This window comes from Theropithecus gelada, chromosome X, assembly GCF_003255815.1.
Source record: "Theropithecus gelada isolate Dixy chromosome X, Tgel_1.0, whole genome shotgun sequence".
Lineage (NCBI taxonomy): Eukaryota > Metazoa > Chordata > Mammalia > Primates > Cercopithecidae > Theropithecus > Theropithecus gelada.
In genome coordinates this window covers 80463412-80485359 of record NC_037689.1, presented here as the reverse complement: position 1 = coordinate 80485359, position 21948 = coordinate 80463412, and the positions used below count along the sequence as shown (strand labels likewise).

Here is a 21948-nt window from a genome sequence, read left to right as displayed (position 1 = left end):
ACTGCAATGTTGAACAAACGTAAGGGATTGGTATATACCTTGAGATATTTTGGATAAAGTTCTAATCTTACTTTTATACAATACGCTTTCCCTCACCCGCCTGCAGTGGGGTTAATAATGCCCAGTATTAACTAATAGGAAATCAAATCAGAAGATACCCAGAACACAAGTAGCTGACGCTCAGAGAGCAGTATTAAGGCGAGCACCCGCAGACCGGACCTGGATGATTCCTTGGAGTTCACCTCTAGCGGCCCCCTCCCCTTGGAGCCGCGCAAGCGTACACTGACTTTGCTCCTCTCTAGTGCCCCCGCCTCCAACAGCCGCCCCCCCGCACCCCCCCGTCTGCCCAACACGCAGGCGCGTCTCCTCAAATCCTGTCCCTACACCCCTCCTCTTTCTCTTCATTTCATTCCCCCTCCTCTTGCAGCACCTCAGCAGGTTCAAACTCCTCTCCGGGAGAGTGGCGGCGATCGCGAGGTCACGTGATGAGCATCCTGCTGCCCAACATGGCGGAGTTCGACACCATCTCTGAACTGGAGGAGGAGGAAGAAGAAGCGGCAACGTCGTCATCGTCGCCGTCGTCGTCGTCGTCTGTATCTGGGCCCGACGATGACGAGGAGGATGAGGAGGAAGAGGGGGAGGAAGAGGAGGAGGAGGAGGAAGAAGAGGAGGAGGAGGAAGAGGAGGAGGAGGCGCCGCCCCCGCCTCGGGTAGTGAGCGAGGAGCATCTGCGGAGATATGCTCCCGACCCTGTATTAGTGCGGGGTGCCGGCCACATCACTGTGTAAGCGAGAGGGGGTCTTGGGACTTGAAAAGCCTGAGATTTGGCAACAGAGGAATGAGAAGTGATCGAGGGGCCTGTGGAGTGGGGGAGGGTTTACTGAGGCGTACAGTTAGGAAAGGACACCAGGTCTAAATGGGGAAACCATGGGTGGATACGTGTGAAGGAAGTGAGGTGAATGTAAATATGATGCACCAATGCCAGGTAAAGAGTGAGTATAGGAGAGGGAAGTTAGGGGTTTGGGAGCCAGAGCGATTGGAGTAGGGGTGAGTCTCCTTTCTTGTACGTATGCTGGCAAGTGAACAGTCTCTAAACTGCAGGATGTACCAGAGCGTTTTTTCGCTGACAAGATTGATACTTTGTGGGAAACAGCAATTGCTGTGACATGTGACAAGAACTAGGCTTGCATTCTTCAAAACAGAAACATGATACATTTTGTGAATAATAATAGAATGTTCATTCACCCGCATATTCATCCATCCATTCTTCCTATCTAATCCTTCCTTGTATATCACTCGATTAGAGGTTCAGGTTGAGAGGCAGCTATGGAAAGTAGAAAGAGAAACGGATTGAGTCAGGGCTCTTAGATGCTAGTCCTGGTTTTGCTTCCTGTGACCTTGGTCAGGTTGCTTTTTCTGATTTCTGCGCCTTGATTTCTTCATCTCTAAAATGAAGGGTTTGGAGTAGATGGTTTCCAAAGCTTTTCAGTTCCGAGATAATTTACCTCCAAGGGATTTTGTATGCCCAAATATGAAATATACAGGCATTAAATATATATGGAAATTAGTACTTTGGGAGCTGAGCATGATTTCTTTAAAATTTATCCAGGGTGGTTTTTTTAAAAATTGAAATCTTGAGAAAAAATTGAATATTTGAGAAAAGAAAATGGGGAGGGACTTCATAACATAGCTACAGGGCAAAGATGTTGATGATTCTCTGGGCTTTAAAAAGTGCTTCCTCATTTTTATTTGCTTGGACCGTAACTGTTTGGAAGTTTGAGTACTGTGTCATGTTCACCCTCTGAACTATGCTATCTTTTACTGCATTTTCAAAATAGGTTCCTTTTTGTTATTATGTCATGCTGCCTCTGGTTTTGATGATGGCTCACCTAGTCCCTTTGACTTTCAATTGAGTTCATGTTATATTAAATCATGTATGTACTACCTCCCTTATATTAGTTTGAATTTTTAACATGTTGAGTTGTTGTTTTTTGGTGTTTTTTTTTTGAGATGGAGTCTCGCTCTGTCGCCCAGGCTGGAGTGCAATGGCATGATCTTGGCTCACTGCAGCCTCTACTTCCCAGGTTCAAGCAATTCTCCTGCCTCAGCCTCCCGAGTAGCTGGGACTACAGGCATGACATGTTGTGTATTTTAATTGTAATATACTTTTGTAATCTTTGCATCAAATATATTAACAAATATTTTGAAATTGGGGAAGGGTCGGGGGAAGGTTTTAGAGCTACTTTTTGATTAGGAAATTTTAAGATAATTTTTCTTGGTCCAAGAATTTTGCAGATAGCCTGCAATGTTTATATGCCAGCTTATTGCACGGTTTTACTTCCATTCCTTTTGTCACTAGGGAGACAATTTATTACTCGAACTAATTATGATGGCTGGTACCAAAGGTTACTTTTATGCAAATTATGTTACATGTCCCTTTAGTCCATGATTTTATACTCCAACATTCCACCTCCACATTTGCAAAATTCATGCAAAGGAGAAGGAACAAGAAAATAAAATTAAAGTTACCTGAAATTTATTTGTGGTTCCATTCGACCCTGCGCAGGTACTTTCCAACCTATTTTCTTCATTAGAAGAACACTGACACTTGCCATGCCCAGGCCCTTGTGATGGGTATACTATTCTTCTAATTAGGAGCATGCGGGTAGTACTGGTGGTATTCATTGACTGAAACCAAAACCTGAAAAGCAACAAACCAGTACTAGACTCACTAACCAATGTATATACTTTGGAAACTTATTTAGTTTTATTGTGTACATTCTTACACCTAGAAATCAGATATGACATTAAATGTCTTGGTATTTGAAAGAGATTACATGTCTAGGAGAAAATTTAACTGGATCTGAGAAATGGGTCTTTGTATGGTGGTGAAGCCTTCCTTTTATCAAGTAAAGTAAAATCCTTATGAAATAGGTAATCTTATTCTGAGAATTCTAAAATCTTATCTGATACTTCTAAAATATCAACTTCTGTTTATTTTTTTTCTGGCATAGGAGTGTTAGAGTTGCCTTAAACTATATACCCTATCTAAATGAAATATTTAATATTATCTCCCAGCCCTGATTTTTTTTCCATTCTTTGTGCAGTCTTCTATTGTATAGAGCATTTTGTTTCTTCTCAAAGTTTAAAATTTGAGAGCCATCACCTCAAAGTCAGTAATTTTAAGCCCAACATCCCTCTCCACATTGCCTGTGCTTTCCATTTGTTTCATTTCTTTCCTTGATGCCACCGTTCTGATCTCCCAGGTAACATTCAAAACCTTTGAGTCATTTTGACTCTTTCTTCTCCTTGAATTGCCCTGTGTCAGTCTGCCCCAGGATTATGTCATCATAGTTTCTGAAATATCTCTTAGATTTTTCATTTTCTCATTCCTATTTGGCATCACTCTGGTTTGGGCTGCTATCATCTCCTGCTTGAATTATTGCCACAGTCTGCTGCCTCTCCCTACTCCAGTCCATCCTGTGTGCTTGTGCCAAACTAATTTTCTTAAAACACAGTTTAGTCATGTCACTTTCCTGCTGAAAACCTGCATTGGATCTTAATTAGCTCTGAGTTTCTGTGCCATCTTCCTTCAGTCTCAGAGTTCAAGGAGACCCTCCATGTGTCCAATGCTCACCTGTCCATTTGTGCCTTCCATACCTTTCTCTTCCTGCCTCCTCCCAGATCTTGCTCCACCAGGCCACCCATCTCTCCAATATTACCTCTCTACTGGCTCAAGCTGTAACCATATTCAGTCTCTAATTTTTAAAAAACAAAATGAGACAAAAGCCTTCCTATGCCCGTGTTCCCTTTAGCTACTATCCAATCTCTCTTTCTTATCCTTCAAATTTCTAAAAAAAGTAGCTACATTTACCTTATCTGTTTTATCTTTACCCCTCTCTGATCTGGATTCTGCTACCAAAACCACAGAGGAGCTATCCTTAATTAACATCACTGTGACCCTCTTGTTGCTAAATTAGTGGACATCTTTCATTCCCTATCCTTCAGGTTCTCTCTGCTATATTTGATACTTAAAATGATTTCTTCTTTTTTAGAAGCTTCTACTCCAGGGTTCACAAACACACAGGACTTCAGAGGCAAGGCAGGTCACAGAAAATAGCGCAGCATAAGGAGAGATGGGGCTTTAGTTGAACTGAAAGTTATGTATCTCATCTAATGGTATTCAAATTCTAATTTAAGAAAAAACATTTTGCCAGCCAAAATAAATCACAGAACTCCTTGGCCACTTCACTCTCCTGGTGTTCCTTTTACTTTTCTGGCAGTTTCTTACCTGTTCATTCATGGGCTTCTCTTCCTTCTTGACCTTTAAATACCAGCAATCTCTAGAGTTTTGTTCTCAGCCCACTACTCTTCTTATTCCCTACTCTCCCTAGATGGTCTCATCTTACCTCTCATAGATTCAGTTATCTCATGGCTCCCAAATAGGGATTTCTTGACCAGACTCTGCTTGGGCTCTTATCTGGGCTTCTTCACTTGGTAGCTTACTGTTATCTTAAATTTGACATAAACAAAAATCTCCCAACACCCCCCTCATATCCCCACCCCCAAATGCTCAAAATAGATTTCCAAGTTCTGTATTCACAACCTCAGTTGAAGGTACCTCCACCTATCCCATTAAAGCATGCTTAGTTCTCCCCACTCACACTTGCCACTGCTAAGCAATTAGCAAATATCAACTATACATGGCTTAAGAATTTCTTTTTCTCCCTACCACCACTTTATTGATTCAGGACCCTTTCACTACCCTGGCTAGTCATCTTGCCTTCAACCTTGTCATCCTCACATCCATCCTCCAGCCTGCTGCTAGATTAAGACACAAAAAATACAGATCTAATCAAACCATTTTTCCTGCTTAAGATTATCTTGTGGTTTTTCCCTTCATGTGAGAATCTAAGCTCCATAACAGAGCATACAGAAATGGACTCTGTGTATCTGTCAGTCTAAACTTTTGCCATTTCCCTTACTGCTTGTATGTTCCTGTTCACAGCGTGCTGTGTTTTTTTTTGTTTGTTTGTTTGTTTGTTTGTTTTATCTCACTGCCTCTGCTCAATCTGGGGCCTCCACCTAGAATGCTAACATTCACCTCCCATTTACCTGGCTCCCATTTCCCTGGCTCTCTATATGTCACCACCTTCTGCAAGTCTTCTTTTTTTTCCACTAAATTGTAAATTGCAATGACAAGAACAATTTCTGATTCCCTCTGAATCCTCAGTGCATAGCACAGTACCTGACAAGAGGTGAGTTGAATGAATATTGGTTCACTTTAGTAACACTCAGTGTGCCCAGATAGTACAAACTATACTGTGGGCCCTCAACAGATACGTTAGTTGAATCCTGCTGTGGAGAGCACTTGTTTCTGAGCATAGATGTGTGTGAATACAACAATATCACCAGTACCAGTATCACCAGTGATGGAGTTTATGGCATGAGCTTACCTCTGAAAGCTTTGTTAAGCTATTCCCTATGTGTCAGAGTATTATCTTAATGTTTTGGGTTTCTAGTTACTTTAAGAAGATATTAGTCTTTTAACATGAAATTCATTATAATTTCTTAAGAAGTAGAATGATGTAATCATACTACTTGTATTTCCAGTTCTGAGATGATGATCATAAATGGATATTAGGAGATCTTTTTCCAAATTTTAAAAAATATGATTATATTAACTCTTACAGATTTGAGACTATAGAAACAGAAATAATGAAATGTCTCTTGGAAGTATTGTGGTTCAAAAATACTGTACATCTGAATAATATAACAGTATCACATTTCTTCTTGATATTTTTAGGATAAATATTTGGATCTAATGTATTGAAATACAGAAAAAAACATTCCATCACATGAGGTTGTTTTCCTTATAGACATATACCACCCTCTTTATATTACTTAAAATATATAGATATTTACCATTACACCTGCATGAAAATTAGTAGAGACAACATATTACTAATTCGCAGAGGCTCATAAAATTCTCATTAAAATTAAGAAAGCTGAAGTTATTAGATTATAGAATTGACAAAGATGGCCAATTTTGCCAAAGTGCATTTCTCCAAAAACCTAGCAATACAAATATTGATACTTCTCAAATCAGGGAATGGAATGCCTTTTCTGTAACAGTTGTCTGAGAAATTACAGTGATGCATTGTTAATTTGTTTTTATGTAAGGTGAAGTTTTTTAAGGTTTTAGGCTTTGAGAATATTGAAGCCATGGTAACTTGCCATTATATAGTATGGGAAGACATTTTTCTCATATGAAATATTAAAGAGATTTAACTAGGATCTTTTAAAAATCTCCTTTTATTTTGTGGCATAGCCTTTTCCTTGGTGTAGCAAATAGAGTTCAGTGCACATGCTTCAGAATCAGTATTACTAAGTTCATGGTTTTCTAGTGAAGTCATGTCTTATTGGCAGAATTTTACCACATTTTCTTAAACTGAGTATGTGAACTTTAATTTGTGCAAGATTTTGAAAGGCTGGTATATGGCCATTTTCAAATATGAAAAATGGTGAGAGGTATGGGGAGGGAGAGAAAAGGGAAGAGGAAGTGAGAGTATAGATCCTTTGCCTCGGTTTCCTTTACTTCAAAGAATTTGTCTAAGAAATTAAAAATATGGGCATTGAAGACACTTGACGAAGAAAATACAATCATTGAGAACTACCAGCTGGGTCAGCTTCAAACGTACAATAGGTTCTATATTTAATGAAGTTGATAAAATGATAGTGTGAGCACTTCCTAAGTGCCTGCTGAGCCCCACATCTTGGCTAATATCTACCACTGATCAGTAATAAGTAGATAAGTTTGTCTAGCCTCTCTGGACTCATAATTCTTAACTTAATGGTTTGTTTATGAAACCCAGCTGAGGTGTTTATTCAGCAGCAGCCATTTCAACATTTCCTAGTAGCTGCTAAGTGAAATGTACCTAAAGTTATTTGAGTTAAGTATTTTTTTAGTGTGCTGAGTCTATAAAAGGGAAAGTTAAGGGAAAAAAATGTCTTATAGGCAAGAACAAGATTGCTGCTGCCTATTAGCCAAAACTATGAGAGTATCAAGCCTACTTTGCCTTTCTTCATACTTTTTATATGGATATATGTAGGTCATAAGGGAGTAATTTAAGAAATAAAGCAACACTTTAGTTACCATTTCTAATATATTTTTTATATTTTAGAAAAGGAAATCCCTTTATATATTGGAGAAAAAAGTTAGTAATGTGAATATAGCAAGTATTTCTCTAGAACTTGAGCACTGGGCTAAACACTGTGAAGAACACAGAGAAAACGAAGTATAGGCTTTGCTTTACAAAGCTAACAGGAAAATTGCCTTTAAGATATTGATATGGAGCAGCAAGGAATAAAAGACAACATTTTGTTAACTGTTGAATTGTATAGTGCACATTAGAAGTGGCCGTGAGTATTTAGATAAAGAAGGAATCCATGAAGGCTTTGACATTGAAGGCATTACAGCAGGGGTTGGAACTTGAGCCTTGAAGGCTGAGTAGGACTTAGACTTAAACTTCGGAGAGGAAGCAAGGAGAACCACATGAGCAAGGACAAGAGCCAGTGTAGCAGTGACAATGGAAAGGAAGGGATCATTATGAGAATGATTTCAAAGGAGCAAATAACATGATTTAGGGACCACCTGGCTGTAAGCAAGATGCAAAACATAGGAGAGGGAGGGTGCGAATATGATACCAAGGTATAGGTTAAAGGAAGAGAGTAATGTGCCATTGATAGAGATGAATTTGAAAGGGGGAACCAGGTTCCAAGAAAATATAACATTTAGTTTTAGACAGGTTTCACTTAAGGTGGTATTATTTTGTGGCAAGATGTCCAAACAGAAATTTTCAGTATACAATTAAAGATGAGGGACCAGAGCATGTACGAAAATATATTACTAGAGCTATAGATATGATGATTGTTAACAGAGAAAAATGATTGTCAAAGTTGTCAAATACAGATGAACTTTTATAGTTTGCTTAGAAAGAAAAGCAGAAGACTAAAAACTAAATTTTGGAAGAACTATGGAGTCTGAGGGCAGAATGAAAGAATGGGAGTGTTAGGAAGGGAGTTATCAACAGTGTCACAGCTGCAAACAAAGTCAACTGAAAAAGTTCTGAGAAGACATTGAATTTGGCAATAAACAAGACAAGATGGACTTGTCATTTTGAGTAAATTTACTGAATAAGAGATTATTTTCAGCAAAATGGCAGTATCAAAAATCAAGTTTCAAAATTTCTTAAGAAAGGAGATATTAGGGAAATGGAAGCAGTGGACAGTTCATTTGTCTGGTGATAAGTGAAAAGAGGGAATAGTAAAGCTAAGAATTTTTAAAACAATAAAATAATATATACATTTTGAAGGATATATCTGTCTGTATTGACTGCATATTTGATATCTAGTAGGGGAATGACAGCTGGCAAAAGCTAAATTAGCAGCAATTGCTAATCAAGGTAGGAACATGTTACTGATGTTGCATCTATAAGGCATTTAGACAAGATGTGGAAATAGAGGTCTACTTAAAATAATCATATCTACTTTCTAAAAATGAAAACTACATCTATGTGTTTGTACAATAAGAATTTACTCTTCGTGTAATGAATTGCATCTTTTCACTAGTGATAAAGTCACTACTTCACTCACTGAATAGATTTAAATAAAATATGTTTCTTGTAATATTAAATATTTGTTATTGGTTGCTGAAGCAAATAATTACAAATAAGTTTAATATTAGAATGTCAATTTCTCAAGCAGCAGATGAAGATTGCCGTAAAAATTCATGCATAATGGTGTCCCACCTTGTTTTCAGTTTAGCTATACTCTTGTGTCTGTGCATTGATTTAAAGGGAATATGTATTTGTATATAATATTCTCATTACATGTTGTACTGACACACCTGAACAGAATTAATGAAGGATTTTTTAAATGTAGTTAAAATCTTTTTTCAATTGCTAATTTATTTACTCGACTATTTTAAAATACAAAATTTGTTTCAAAATACATTTTAAACATACATAATATAGTGTATTTATGTACAGGTATGTATCTTGCTACTAGCTGCTAAATATAGAGAGTTTTTGTGCTTAAAACTGCACGTGTCCTTGAAAATGAGTTATTAGTATAAATGATACAAGGACAATATGAAATTCCTGTATAGAGGTTATTTTTTTCTTCGTCAACTTTTAGATTTGGGGGATACATGTGCAGTTTCATTACAAAGCTGTATTACGTGATGCTGAGGTTTGGGGTACAATTGAACCCATCACCCAGGTAGTGAACATAGTACCCAACAGGGAGTTTTACAACCCTTACTCACCTCCCTTCTTCCCACTTCGTGTAGTCCACAGTGTCTGTCATTCCCATCTTTATGTTCATGTGTACTTAATGCTTAGCTCCCACTTATAAGTGAGAACATGCGATATTTGGTTTTGTGTTTCTGTGTTAATTCATTTAGGATAATGGCCTCCAGCTGCATCCATGTTACTGCAAAGAACATGATTTTGTTCTTTTTTATGGCTGCATAGGATTCCATGGTGTATATGTTCCTTATTTTCTTTAGTCCGCCATTGATGGACCCGTAGGTCAATTCCATATCCTTGCTGCTATGAATAATGCTGCGATGAGCATATGGTCACATGTGTAATTTTGGTAGAACAATGTATCTTCCCTTGGGTATATACCCAGTAATGGAATTGCTGGTTCAAATGGTAGTTCTATTTTTGATTCTTTGAGAAATCTCCAAACTGCTTTCTACAGTAGCTGAAATAATTTAAATTCCCACCAATGTTGTATAAGCATCCCCTTTTCTCAGCAGTCCTGCCAACATCTGTTATTTTTTACTTTTTAATAATTGCCATTCTGACTGGCATGAAATGTAGTTTTGATTTGTATTTCTCTAATGATTGGTGATGATGAGCATTTTTTCATATGTTTGTTGGCCCCTTATATGTGTTTTTTTGAGAAATGTGTCTTCGTGCCCTTTGCCCACTTTTTGATGGGGCTATTTGTTTATTGCTTATTGAATTATTTAAATTCCTAATAGATTCTGTATATTATACCTTTGTTGATGCATGGATAGTGGATGTTTTCTCCCATTCTGTATGTTGTCTGTTTATTGATAATTTCTTTTGTTGTGCAGAAGCTCTTTAGGTTAACTAGGTCTTAATAATTTTTGTTTTTGTTGCAGTTGCTTTTAAAGACTTAATCATGAATCCTTTGCCAAGGCCAATGTTGGGAAGGGTGTTTCCCAGGTTTTCTTCTAGGATTTTTATAATTTGAAGTCTTATATTTAGGTACTTACTCCATCTTGAGTTAATTTGTGTATATCATGACAGATAGTGTTCCAGCTTAATTCTTCTGTATATGGCTGGCCAGTTATCCCAGCTCCATTTATTGAACAGAGGTGCCTTTCTCTATTACTCACATTTGTCAGTTTTGTCAAGGATCAGATGGTAGTAGGTGTGCAGCTTTATTTCTGTGGTCTATTCTGTTCCATTGGTCTATGTGTGTTTTTGTGCCAGTCCCATGCTGTTTTGGTTACTATACCCTTGTAGTATAGTTTGAAGTCAGGTAATGTGATGCCTCTGGCTTTGTTATTTTTGTTTGGGATTGCTTTGTCTATTTAGGTCCTTTTTTGTTTCTATGTGAATTGTTGAATAGTTGTTTCTAATTCCATGAAGAATGATGTTTGTAGTTTGACAGGTATAGCATTGAATCTTTGAATTGCTTTGGGCAGTATGGCCATTTTTATGTTATTGATTCTTCCAATCCGTAAGCATGAAATATCTTTCCATTTGTTTCTGTCATCTCTGATTTCTTTCAGCAGTGTTTTATAGTTCTCCTTGTAGACATTTTTCACCTTCTTGGTTAGATGTATTCCTAGGGTTTTTGTTTTGTTTTGTTTGTTTGTTTGTTTGTTTGACTATTGTAAATGGGATGCCATTCTTGATTTGGCTCTCAGCTTAAATGTTGTTGGTGTATAGAAATTCTACTGACTTTTGTACATTGATTTTATTTCCTGAAACTTCAGTGAAGTTTTTTCTTTATCAGTTCAAGGAGCCTTTTGGCAAGTCTTTAGGGATTTCTAGGTGTAGAATCATATTGTCTGCAAAAAGAGATCGTTTGACTTCTTCTTTTCCTGTTTGCATGCCTTTTTTTCTTTCTCTTGCCTGACTGCTCTGAGTAGTACTTGCAGTATTATGTTGAAAAGGAGTGGTGAGAGTGGACATTTTTTTTCTTGTTCCAGTTCTCAAGGGGAATGGTTCCAGCTTTTGCCTGTTGGGTATGATGGTGGCTGTGGGTTTCTCATACATAGCTCTTATTATTTTGAGGTACATTCTTTTGATGGTTAGTTTGTTGAGGGTTTTATCATGAAGGGATATTGAATTTTATCGAAAGCTTCTTCTGTGCCTATTAAGATGATCTTTGTTGTTTTTAATCCTGTTTATGTGGTAAATTACATTTATTGATTTGTATATGTTGAACCAACCTTGCATCCCAGGAATAAAGGCTCTTTGATCGTGGCGAATTAACTTTTTGATGTGCTGCTGGATTCGGATTGCTAGTATTTTGTTGAGGATGTTTGTGTCTATGTTCGTCAGGGATATTGGCCAGTAGTTTTCTTATTTTCCTTCTTTCTCTGCCAGCTTTTCCTCTAAGGATGATGCTAGCTTCATAGGATGAGTTGGGAAGGAGTCCTTCCTTTTCAATTTTTTGGAATTGTTTCAGTAGGATTGGTACCAGCTCTTCTTTGTACATCTAATAGAATTTGGTTGTGAATCAGTATGGTCTTGAGCTTTTTTTTGGTTGGTTGGTGTTTTATTTCTGATTCAATTTTGGAACTTGTTCTGTTTAGGGCTTCAAATCTTCCTGATTCAATTTTGGGAGCTTGTATGTTTCCAGAATTTTACCCATTTCCTCCAGATTTTGGATTTTGTGTACTAGGTGTTCATAATAGTTATCTGAAGATTTTTTGTATTTCTATGGGATCGGTTGTAATGTCATCTTTGTCATTTCTGATTGCTCTTATTTGGATCTTCTCTCTTTTTTCTTTGTTAATCTAGCTAGCAGTCTGTAAATCTTGTTTATTCTTTCAAAGAACCAACTTTTGGTTTCATTGATATTTTATGTGGATTTTTGGTTCTCAGATTTTCTTCTGCTAGCTCTGGGGTTATTTTGTTCTTGTTTTCCCAGTTCCTCTAGTTCTTGCACAGAGTTTTAATCAGACATTGATTCTTAACATTTCTTTAAAGTGACCCTACAACCAAGTGCCATAAATCAGTTAAATAGTACAGTAGTTTATTATTCAACAAACATTTTTCAACACTGATTAGATTTCATTATGCTGCTAGGTATAATAGAAAACAGCAAAATAAATAACCCATAGTTCCTGTTCTCAAGGAACTTAATATAGGATAAAATAAGGATTTAGGGGATCAACATTGGAGTTTTGGTTTTCCCCACTTAATACATGACTGTGGGCAAGTCATTTAATTTATTTTTTGAATTTTTTTCTGGATGTTAGCTTCTTTGTCTTTAAAATGGGGTTGACAATACTTCTCTTGAAGACTTTTAAAGCGTAAAAGTAATGTAGAGTCATGTGTCACTTAACAATGGGGATACCTCCTAAGAAATGCATTGTTAGGCAATTTTATCATTGTGTGAACATCACAGAGTATACTTACACAAACCTAGATGGCATAGCCTAGTGCACACCTAAGCTATATGGTAAGCCTGTTGCTCCTAGGCTACAAACCTGTACAGCATGTGACTATACTGATTACTATAGGCAATTGTAGCACAATGGTAAGTATTTGGGTATCTAAACATAGAAAAAGTACAGAGAAAATATAATATAAAAGACAAAAAATGTTATACCTTTAATAGGTCACTTACCATGAATAGATCTTGAAGGACCAGAAGTTGCTATGTGTTAGTGAGTGAGTGGTAAGTGAATGTGAAGACCCAGGATATTACTGTACACTACTGTAGAATTTGTAAATACCATATACTTAGGCTACAATAAATTTATTTTCAAATGCTATTCTCTGTTCAATAATAAATTAACCTTAGCTTACTATAACTTTTTAATTGTATAAACTGTTCAATTTTTAGAAACTCGTTGACTCTTTTGTAATAATACTTAGCTTAAAACACAAACACATTGTACAGCTGTACAAAAATATTTCCTTTATATCCTTATTCTATTAATTTTTTTTTTTACTTTTTAAACTTTTTTGTTAAAATCTAAGACACAAACACACACATTAGCCTAGGTCTACACAGGGTCACGATCATCAATATCACTTCCACCTTCACAGCTTATCCCATTGGAAAGTCTTTAGGGATAATAATAACACGGAGCTGTCATCTCCTGTGATAACAGTACCTTCTAGAATACTTCTAAAAGGGCCTGCCTGAGGCTATTTTACAGTTAACTTTTTGTTAGAAGAAGGAATATATTCTAAAATAACAATAAAGAGTATAGTATAATAAATACATAAGCCAGTAACGGTCATTTGTTATTATCATCATGTATTATGTATTGTATGTAATTGTATGTGCTATACTTTTCTATGGTGGCAAAGTAAGTTTGTTTATACCAGCATCACCACAAACGTGTGTAATATATTGTACTACGATGTTATGAAGGCTATGACTATGACATTATAAGGGCTATGGCAACACTAGGAAATAGAAATGTTTTAGCTCCTGTATAATCTTATGGGACCACCATCATATATGCAGTCTATCTTTGAAACGTGTTATGTAGCATGTGACTATATTTAGTTAGCACAGTGTCTAGCCCATGGTAAGTACATAGTTATTAGTAGCTGTTACTGTTATTGCCCACCTCATATGGAGTTCTCAGTAAATGTTACTGTCTTTTCCTTTTTGCTTACAACCTATCCTCCACTAATGTAAACTTGTAGTTAATATGAAATAGTATCATCTAACATTCAGGAAGTGACCTTTGTTATCCCTGAAATCAACAAGCAAGTGAGCAAAGCCTCATAAAATTCATTTTGACTTCTTAATGCAGATTTCACTGAGTGTACTGGAAAAGAGAGTTTTGAAGTCTGGAATCTGTTTTCTCAAAACTGGTTGAGCACAAACGTGAAAGCCATTCATAAGGATTAAACTTTGAGTATCTGAATAGTAACTGGTCACAAGTGGTCAAACTGTGTAGTTCCAAAGGCTGTATTAATTGTGGAGGGGTAGTTTTTATTAGGAACATTTGCATACATACACAAAAGTGGAAAGAATAGTATAATGAAATCCCACACAGTACCCATAATCCAGCTCCAACAATTATCAATTAAAGTAGGTTTTAACTGAAACATTTCAGTTAAAAATGGACATTTCCAGCTCAATATGTGTTTCTTTAACTTATTATTTTTTAATCCTACGTCATGGGTTGAGTTAGAATCCCACTTTAATGTTTGCTTTTTGTTAAGCTTTTTAAAAATTAGTTTGGATTAATAATCAAAGATTTGCTTTCTATAAATATCATATAAAAAATTTTTCAGGGCACATTTTTAAATCAAAAGGCCAAAAGAAAAATGCATAGGTTTATAACTTTTTTTTTTACAAAAAGGAAATATTTAAATATGCTGGGTAGAACATATTTTGTTCTGTCTTTGTTTTGAAGGTTTGGCTTGAGCAACAAGTTTGATACTGAATTTCCCTCCGTTCTAACAGGGAAGGTAAGTGAGAATTTGCTTTGAAGTTTTCAGTTCTAAAGCATTGTTGTATGGCTTACTCATTGTTATGACAAATGCTTTGAATCATTGTTAATGAAGTCAAGTAATAGGAGGCCTCAGTAGTTGGAAGCTGTGTTTATAGTGTCTGAAAGCTGTTGCCATGGCTACCAGCCTCTGACCAGTTATTTTGTTCATTGTCCATTAATGCTAGCCATTATTTATTTATCCATTCAGCTTTTTCACTTTTGCATTTTTTTTTCCTCAGCATAGGTAGCTATAATTGTTTTTATTTGGGTCATTAATTTCCAGTGTTTTTAGAGTTAAAGTTATTTTTTTAACTGTATCACTACTATTAATTTTTAAAGTACCATATGGTATGATTTGTTATACATGAAAATAATTAAATTTTTTATTAGATGTTTTTCTGACTTTTAGATAGTTTGAGTTAGTAAGATTGGACTCACTGTAATAAATTAGTACCTTTCTAGTCCCTGGTTTTCTACATTGAGTAGTAGTTTCTAGTAAATTCAAAGATTTACTAGGATTCAAAACTATAAATTTAAAAACCTAATGCACAGCCTGATTACTATAGTTGATAATACTGTATTATACACTGGAAATTTGCTGAGAGTAGATTTCAGGTGTTCTTATCACAAAATAACAAAAAGGTGACCGTGAGGAGATGGATATGCTAATGTGTTTGACTAGTAATCATTTTACTGTGTATATGTATATCAAAACATCATGTTGTACACCTTAAATATATACAGTTTTTAAAAAGAAACAATATTTGGAAGATCATCTTATGACAATAATGTGAACTTTCTATCCCAAAGGAAAAGGCTCTGCCTAAGGCAAAAAGTTATTTATATATGTTTGTTACTTGAGCAATTGTAGAAGAGGAGAGAAAAACATTGTAATATAGAATACTCAATCATTGCCAAATAGTTAACAGTTGAAAGCTTGGATAGCTAAAAAGATGATTAGGGGTTAAAGGAAGTTAACTTTTTGTATTTCGAAGCCTTTAAATTAAATATATTTAATTTTAGTGCTAGAATAATGGTATTTGTCAGTATAGATTTTGGTCATGTTTTAAAATTATCTCATCTAACAGGTTTTTTATTCTATTGTAGCATCAATTATTCTCATATTGTTGGTGAGAAAAGCAAAATGAAAATCAGTGTGTTTAGTATGTGTAATAAATTGGAGAAATAAGTCCTTTAATAAATGTATTTTTACATAAAGAAATTCTAGAGAGATACTCATGAAACTAATAAAAGTTATTACCTTTGATGGGAGAAGAGGAATGAGATGGATGGAGGCAAGGGTAAGGATGAGACTTTTCTGTATATCTTTTAGTATTGCTTTCATTTTTAAACCGTGTGACTATATTGCCTTTTGAACTTTAATTTATTCTTAATTCAATGTCCCTTGTTCTAAACTCTTTGAGAACCAGAAAAGATGCTTCTACTGACATTTGCTTATTTTTGTCATGCATTTTCCAACTGTGTATTCTTTTTGCTTTTGACCTAATCACAATCTTCCCCCCAGCCTCTTTGGGGGAGTAGACAGCAGATCTATTTCTTTTTTCAAGGAACATCTTTGAAATCATAAGAAATTCTGTTTAATTTAACCCTGCAAGGTATGTTACACTTTATTTACTTTGTTTTCCCCTTGAAAAATGGGAGGTAGCTTGAGATAAAATATAGTAGTTAAACAAGCTTTGCAGTCAAATCTGGGTTGGAATCCAAGTTCTGTCACTTACCGTGTGGCCTTGGGCAGGTCACTTCTCTGAGCCTCAGTTCTTATGTGAAAAATAGAGATGATGCTGATAGTTACCTCACTTTTTAATTTAAGAGTTAAATGAGAGAGCATATATTAAATTCCTAGTATTCTGTCATGTACTTATTAGCTTCCCAATGTTTGTAGTTGCTGTTGACTATTCTTCATCATTGTATTGTAGTTTCACCCTGGTTGCTTTTCATTTTACTCACTGGCTTTCAATTTTTCATTGCTTTTGCAATTTTTCTTCATCTAATTCTGAGAGAATACATTATTATTCTCTGGTCTCACCGCTAATTTGTTCTGTTGACTGTTGATCTTTTCTGTCTCTTCTGAGGTATAATATCAAATCATTCCACCGAATACTAAACAGGTGGTCATAGTTCCTGGCTAAGTTAGCCTTAGAAAATATGTGGCCATTTAACATTTTAGGACACAAAGAACCCTTTGGTGTGAGATTTTGGCTCACTCTTTAGTACGTTCTACCTTCCTATCCTGATGAATTGGAATAATTTACCAATTGAAGCAGCAGCCTAGACTTAGATTTGTCTTATATGAATTAATCATAAATGTTTTTTTTCAAATGAATAAAGTAGCTATGGAAATATATCTTGAATAATAATGTATTTTTGTAGAAAGATGGTAAATTCATTATTAAAATTAAAAAGAATGTGAATTATAAGAACTTCAGTAAAAAACTTATTCTTCATGTTTCCTTTGATGCTGCTGCATGTATTGTAGGTGTAGTTATATCCAACTTTACCATTGGCTTAGTTTGAAATACAGGTCCAAGAAATTCTAGAAATGAATTATCTAAAAAATACGCCAGTGTATAAAATTCCCAGGCATACAAATTATCTATTTTCGAAATTGGCCTATTTTATATGCTCAAGGAATCTTCAGAATATCTTTTCACACCTTCTCATTTATTTACAAGCCTTCTGAAACTAAAAATTCCAGTGGCCCCAAAGGTAGTAGACTGTTTTAAACTAGAGGAGTAAGAAAGAATAACAAGCTGCTTTTGGTATGCACTCACACAACCTAAATTATCTGGATATGAGCTGCTCATAAAGATATACATTCTTTTCAAGTGATTGTTTTTGTAGCACATTATCGTAATGACTTGAGTATTTATTTAAGTGTACATTATGTATAGTGTACAAAATTTATCATGTGTTGGATAAGGTATAAATTATAACTGTGATATTTTTCTTAGCATGTGTTTGGTGATGGGAAAAACGCTAAAAGGAATTCTGAAGACCTGATTTTTGAAAGTCACGTGGTGGTAACATTAGCTTTATTCATTTTCTCCTTGAGATAATTTTTCTCCGACCGGCACTTTCATTTGTATATGTTCCTTTGCATTATCAAAATGCTTCTCAAATAACTGGAGAGAAAAGACAAACATTATTCATGTGTATCTGAGGAAAAAAATAAAAGAAAAAAGGTCTAAATTCGAGACTTAACGGCTCTTACATTAAAATATTTTTAAATGAATAACCGTGACAGCTAAAGTAGAAAAAAAGTCTACCTTTTACGAAATCCAAAATCAGTCTTCCGATATGAATGCAATTCTAAATAGTTTTTATGCCTGCCTGAGCTAAGCAAAATTGCAGAGGGAAGTCTGAAAACCTCAAAAAACAATTTTGACAAGCTCTGTGGCTCAATTTTAATTTTTTGCTTCTTATGTGTTAATGCTTTTAGTGCAAACAAAAAGATAACCTTTTATTTTAAGTGCAGAAAAGATTGTTTTCCGTATTTCATATCGAGCAGATGTATACACACAGATTCTAGTGACCAGAAAATAAAAGAACCACAGAAATTTAGAAAAGAAAGTAAAGCTTTTGGCCCTCAGCTTGAAACAATTAAACCTTGTTATAGGGAGACTAGTGTGCAGTGTTTGGGGATTGTAAGCAATAAAAATCGACCTTTACTATTGTGATACAGTATGACACCTGATTGATAGGATTGTGTTCCCCATGATTGAAGGAAGCAGATCAGACCTGCTGGGGTTTCCTTAGAGTTTCTTCTGTTTACAGAGTCTCTTGCATCCTGTTATAAAATATTATGACCCTTTACCCCACCTTTATGGTGTGGTTTTCTTTTTTCATTCCAAGAAAGCCAAAAGAAATGAAATGTTTCTTTACAACCTACTGTTCAGTTAGAAAGTAAGGGTCTTCTACTATCTAACCTTCATTGCTAGAGATACTCAATTATATGAAAGTAAATGAGTAAAATGTTAACCTGATTCTACACAGTTAACTAAACATTTCTTTCACGTTGTTTAAAATTGAGTAAACTAATTCTCACTTCTTATGTCTTTAGCCCTGTTTTATGACTTTTACTGTTACTCAAATACAGATTTCTTTCAAAGGCAATCCTGTCCTCCTTTTAAAGTCAAAATGCAGATGTTAGTTTATTGTTTGAAACTCTAGTAAAAGCTTTTCTTTTCAATATATTTGTCTTATGACCTCAAAACATTTGAATTCTCATTTTTAGTAACTTGAATATTTTAGTTTTTAATTTGTCCATGGTAAGAAAATAGAAATTGAGACTATTAAATGTTAAAAAGAAGAAAGTGTTGGCGGGAAAGGAAAATGACCACATATTTAGTTAATGTTTTGTTTTCAATTCCAGAAGCATATAATAAAAGGCAAATTTTATAACAAATTTTATATACCTCAGCATACAATTTATTTTATTCACAATGTTTGAAATAAAAAGCCAGTTTTCTCTTCCCTCTTTTATTCTCTAGCTTTTGTCTCTCTCAGTCTTCTAACACTATTCATCCCTGGTAGAAGTGGAGCTTTCTTTTCTAAGGCTCCTTATAAACAATTTTTTTTTCTTTTGGACTGACTCATTTCTGCACCTTTTAGTTTTATTTTTTAACATCTGTGTTTGTACTTACTTTTTAAATAAAAATGTAAATTCCAGTTACAAACATTTAAATTTGTAAATGGACAGATTTAATAATTTTATGATTTGCATGAGTTTATATCAAAATTTACCATGTTTAAAAAACATATTCTGAATACATAATTTAAAGAGAGTTGACAGTAATGTAATATAGATTAAAGCTAAATATGTACATATTTTTTCTTTATTTTAACTTCTATTTGGTTGCTCAGTGATTCCCTAGGAGAAAAGACGTTGAATATTGCTGTTGGAGAGGTAAATCTCAAGATAGAAACTTGGTACCTTGTTTTTAGAAAGAAGAGCTTTTTTGTTTTTGTTTTTGTTTTTGTTTTGCTGAAGAATTAAAGAGCATTGAATCTGAGTTTAACGTGCAGCAGATTATAAACAAATTATGCTTTTGTTTATAATATATAGGAAAACTATGGAATATTAATAGTTACTTGAGTAAACCCATTGCCTTCAGGTGAGATTTCATACAAAAGAGAGCTGTTTCTTTTCTTTCTCCAAACCTTCTCAGAGACATGATTCATGGACTTTCTTTTTCAAAGCATTTCGGTCAGGAGGTTACTTCCGAGGATTAATTTACATTTTCTGTGACATATATAAAACGAAGATTATTATTCTCGTTTTATCAGTGGGAAACTGAAACTCAGAAAATTAAATTATTTTGGCTAGATTTTTCATAGCTAATAAGTAACTATAATTCAAGTCTCTTGATCTGTTTTTCAGTGTTTTTAGTTTGTCTTAGTGTGCTTAGTGCACTAAGTTTGTTTTTGTTAGTGTTTTCTAATTTCAATTATAAGGCAAGGCTCTCTGAATTTGTTTTCATATTTACTTGGAAATTTTGCCATTTAATTGGAATTCTTTGCACACGGTGATTGTCTTTATATCATGTTGCTGACAGTCTAGATGGAGAATGAAATTAGTTTACTTGCTCCGTGTAAACAAAGTTTTGAGCGTTATAATTTCACAACTATTGTTTGTTAACATATTAGTAAGAAAATCAGATTCATGGGCTAAGCAATTAACCTTATTGAGTGACATGAACAATTCTAATAAAGCTTCTAATAAAACTTATATTCTTAATGTTTAGCTTACTTTAGTGCTGAATTCTGTGATCATGTATTTTTATAACATTTGCTAATAGGTATATGTTTTGTAGTGTTGATTAAGAGACAAAAATGTAATACATTGATTCCTCAAGTATAATTTTTATTTGGAATAGTGGTAGTAAAGCTCTATATTTTTGATTCCTAACCTGCTAATGTGGTTTTTATTTTATAGTACCTTACTTTTCCTAACAATTGCATAATTTTTGCTTTTATAGCCAGATGCTAAAAGTTCTTTCGTAAACTTTATAGTCTGACAGCTTTCTAAATGAAAGAGAATCATTTTTGTAATCCAGAAATGTGATTTCACTGAAAGCAAAGTATTTTTAGTGTACGTTTGAATTGTATAACCTTCAAGCAGAATTTTTGGTATAAATCTAATTATTCCAGTCATGTGCATGCCTTTGAACTGACTTTGTCCTTGTTTACAGAGAAGCACAAGCAGCCACTTCCAGGAAAGGAGGTAGTAACTAGAAATATTAAACTTGTGTATTTAAAGACCTTTCAACTTTGAAAATTTACAGCAGTTCTGAGTCCATTTTATAATGAATATTAACAGGCCATTTTGAATGCAATCACTAGGCATTGTCTTTTGTTAGTGTAACTAACAGTGGCTAATGTTAAAATTGTTATATTGCAAATTTGCCAGGGAATAAGGGTTTGAGAGTTGCCTTTTTCAAAGTAATCCAGGAATATTGCCAAGGTCTAATTTTAATTGCATTTCCTCTAGTAGTATTTGAGTTTTTATTGTTGTGTTATGCTTCTAGTCTTACCCAGCTTTTACTCATAATGACTAGAGACTATCAATTATACTGCCTTGATAATGAGAATATTTGGTAAGAAAACAGCTTGAATGTTATCCTTTTCTGTCAAGTTTATTGCAGTCATTTTATTGGTGGTCATTTCGGAAGATTGTTTTTCAACATCAGGCTAAGTTCTATGAACATGAAATTATATTGTTGTGCTTTTCAGTGGCACCCTAGAGTGTGTGAACATATTTATGGGGAATATATCTATTTAGATATTTGTGATTCCTCAAATTATTTGTAATAAACGTTTTTCTTAGATTTAGAGATAGTGAAAAGCTGCCCACAAACTGTTAAAGATTATACCCTCTTGTAGGTGGCCCCAGAAGAATTTAAGACCAGCATTGGCCGTGTGAATGCATGTTTGAAAAAGGCTCTCCCGGTCAATGTGAAATGGCTGCTGTGTGGTTGTCTCTGCTGCTGTTGCACACTGGGTTGCAGCCTATGGCCTGTTATTTGTCTCAACAAAAGAGTGAGTAACTGTTTTATTGTATAATAATAATAACAACTAACATTTACGAAAACTTACTATGTGCTATGAACTCTTTTCAAGTACTTTACACAATTTATTTAATTCTTGTAACAATGCTATCTTTTTTTTAGAGATAAGGAAACTTGGGA

The 21948-nt window shown here is 34.8% G+C and overlaps 1 protein-coding gene and 1 pseudogene across 4 annotated transcripts in view; one reads left to right on the top strand and one right to left on the bottom strand.

The window, feature by feature from the left end:
- LOC112615186 overlaps positions 1-405 on the bottom strand; it is a 34701-nt pseudogene extending 34296 nt beyond the window's left edge.
- Positions 82-21948, top strand: part of CHIC1 (cysteine rich hydrophobic domain 1) — a 136902-nt gene continuing 115035 nt past the window's right edge. For 3 of the 4 annotated variants that reach the window (XM_025373544.1, XM_025373543.1, XM_025373545.1), the window contains exons 1-3: positions 82-784; positions 14663-14717; positions 21644-21799. In XM_025373544.1, the coding sequence (XP_025229329.1) occupies positions 486-784; positions 14663-14717; positions 21644-21799 (510 nt within the window). In that variant the 5' untranslated portion in view covers positions 82-485. The remainder of the gene's footprint in view (positions 785-14662; positions 14718-21643; positions 21800-21948) is intronic. The other variant, XM_025373546.1, reaches the window with a different exon arrangement.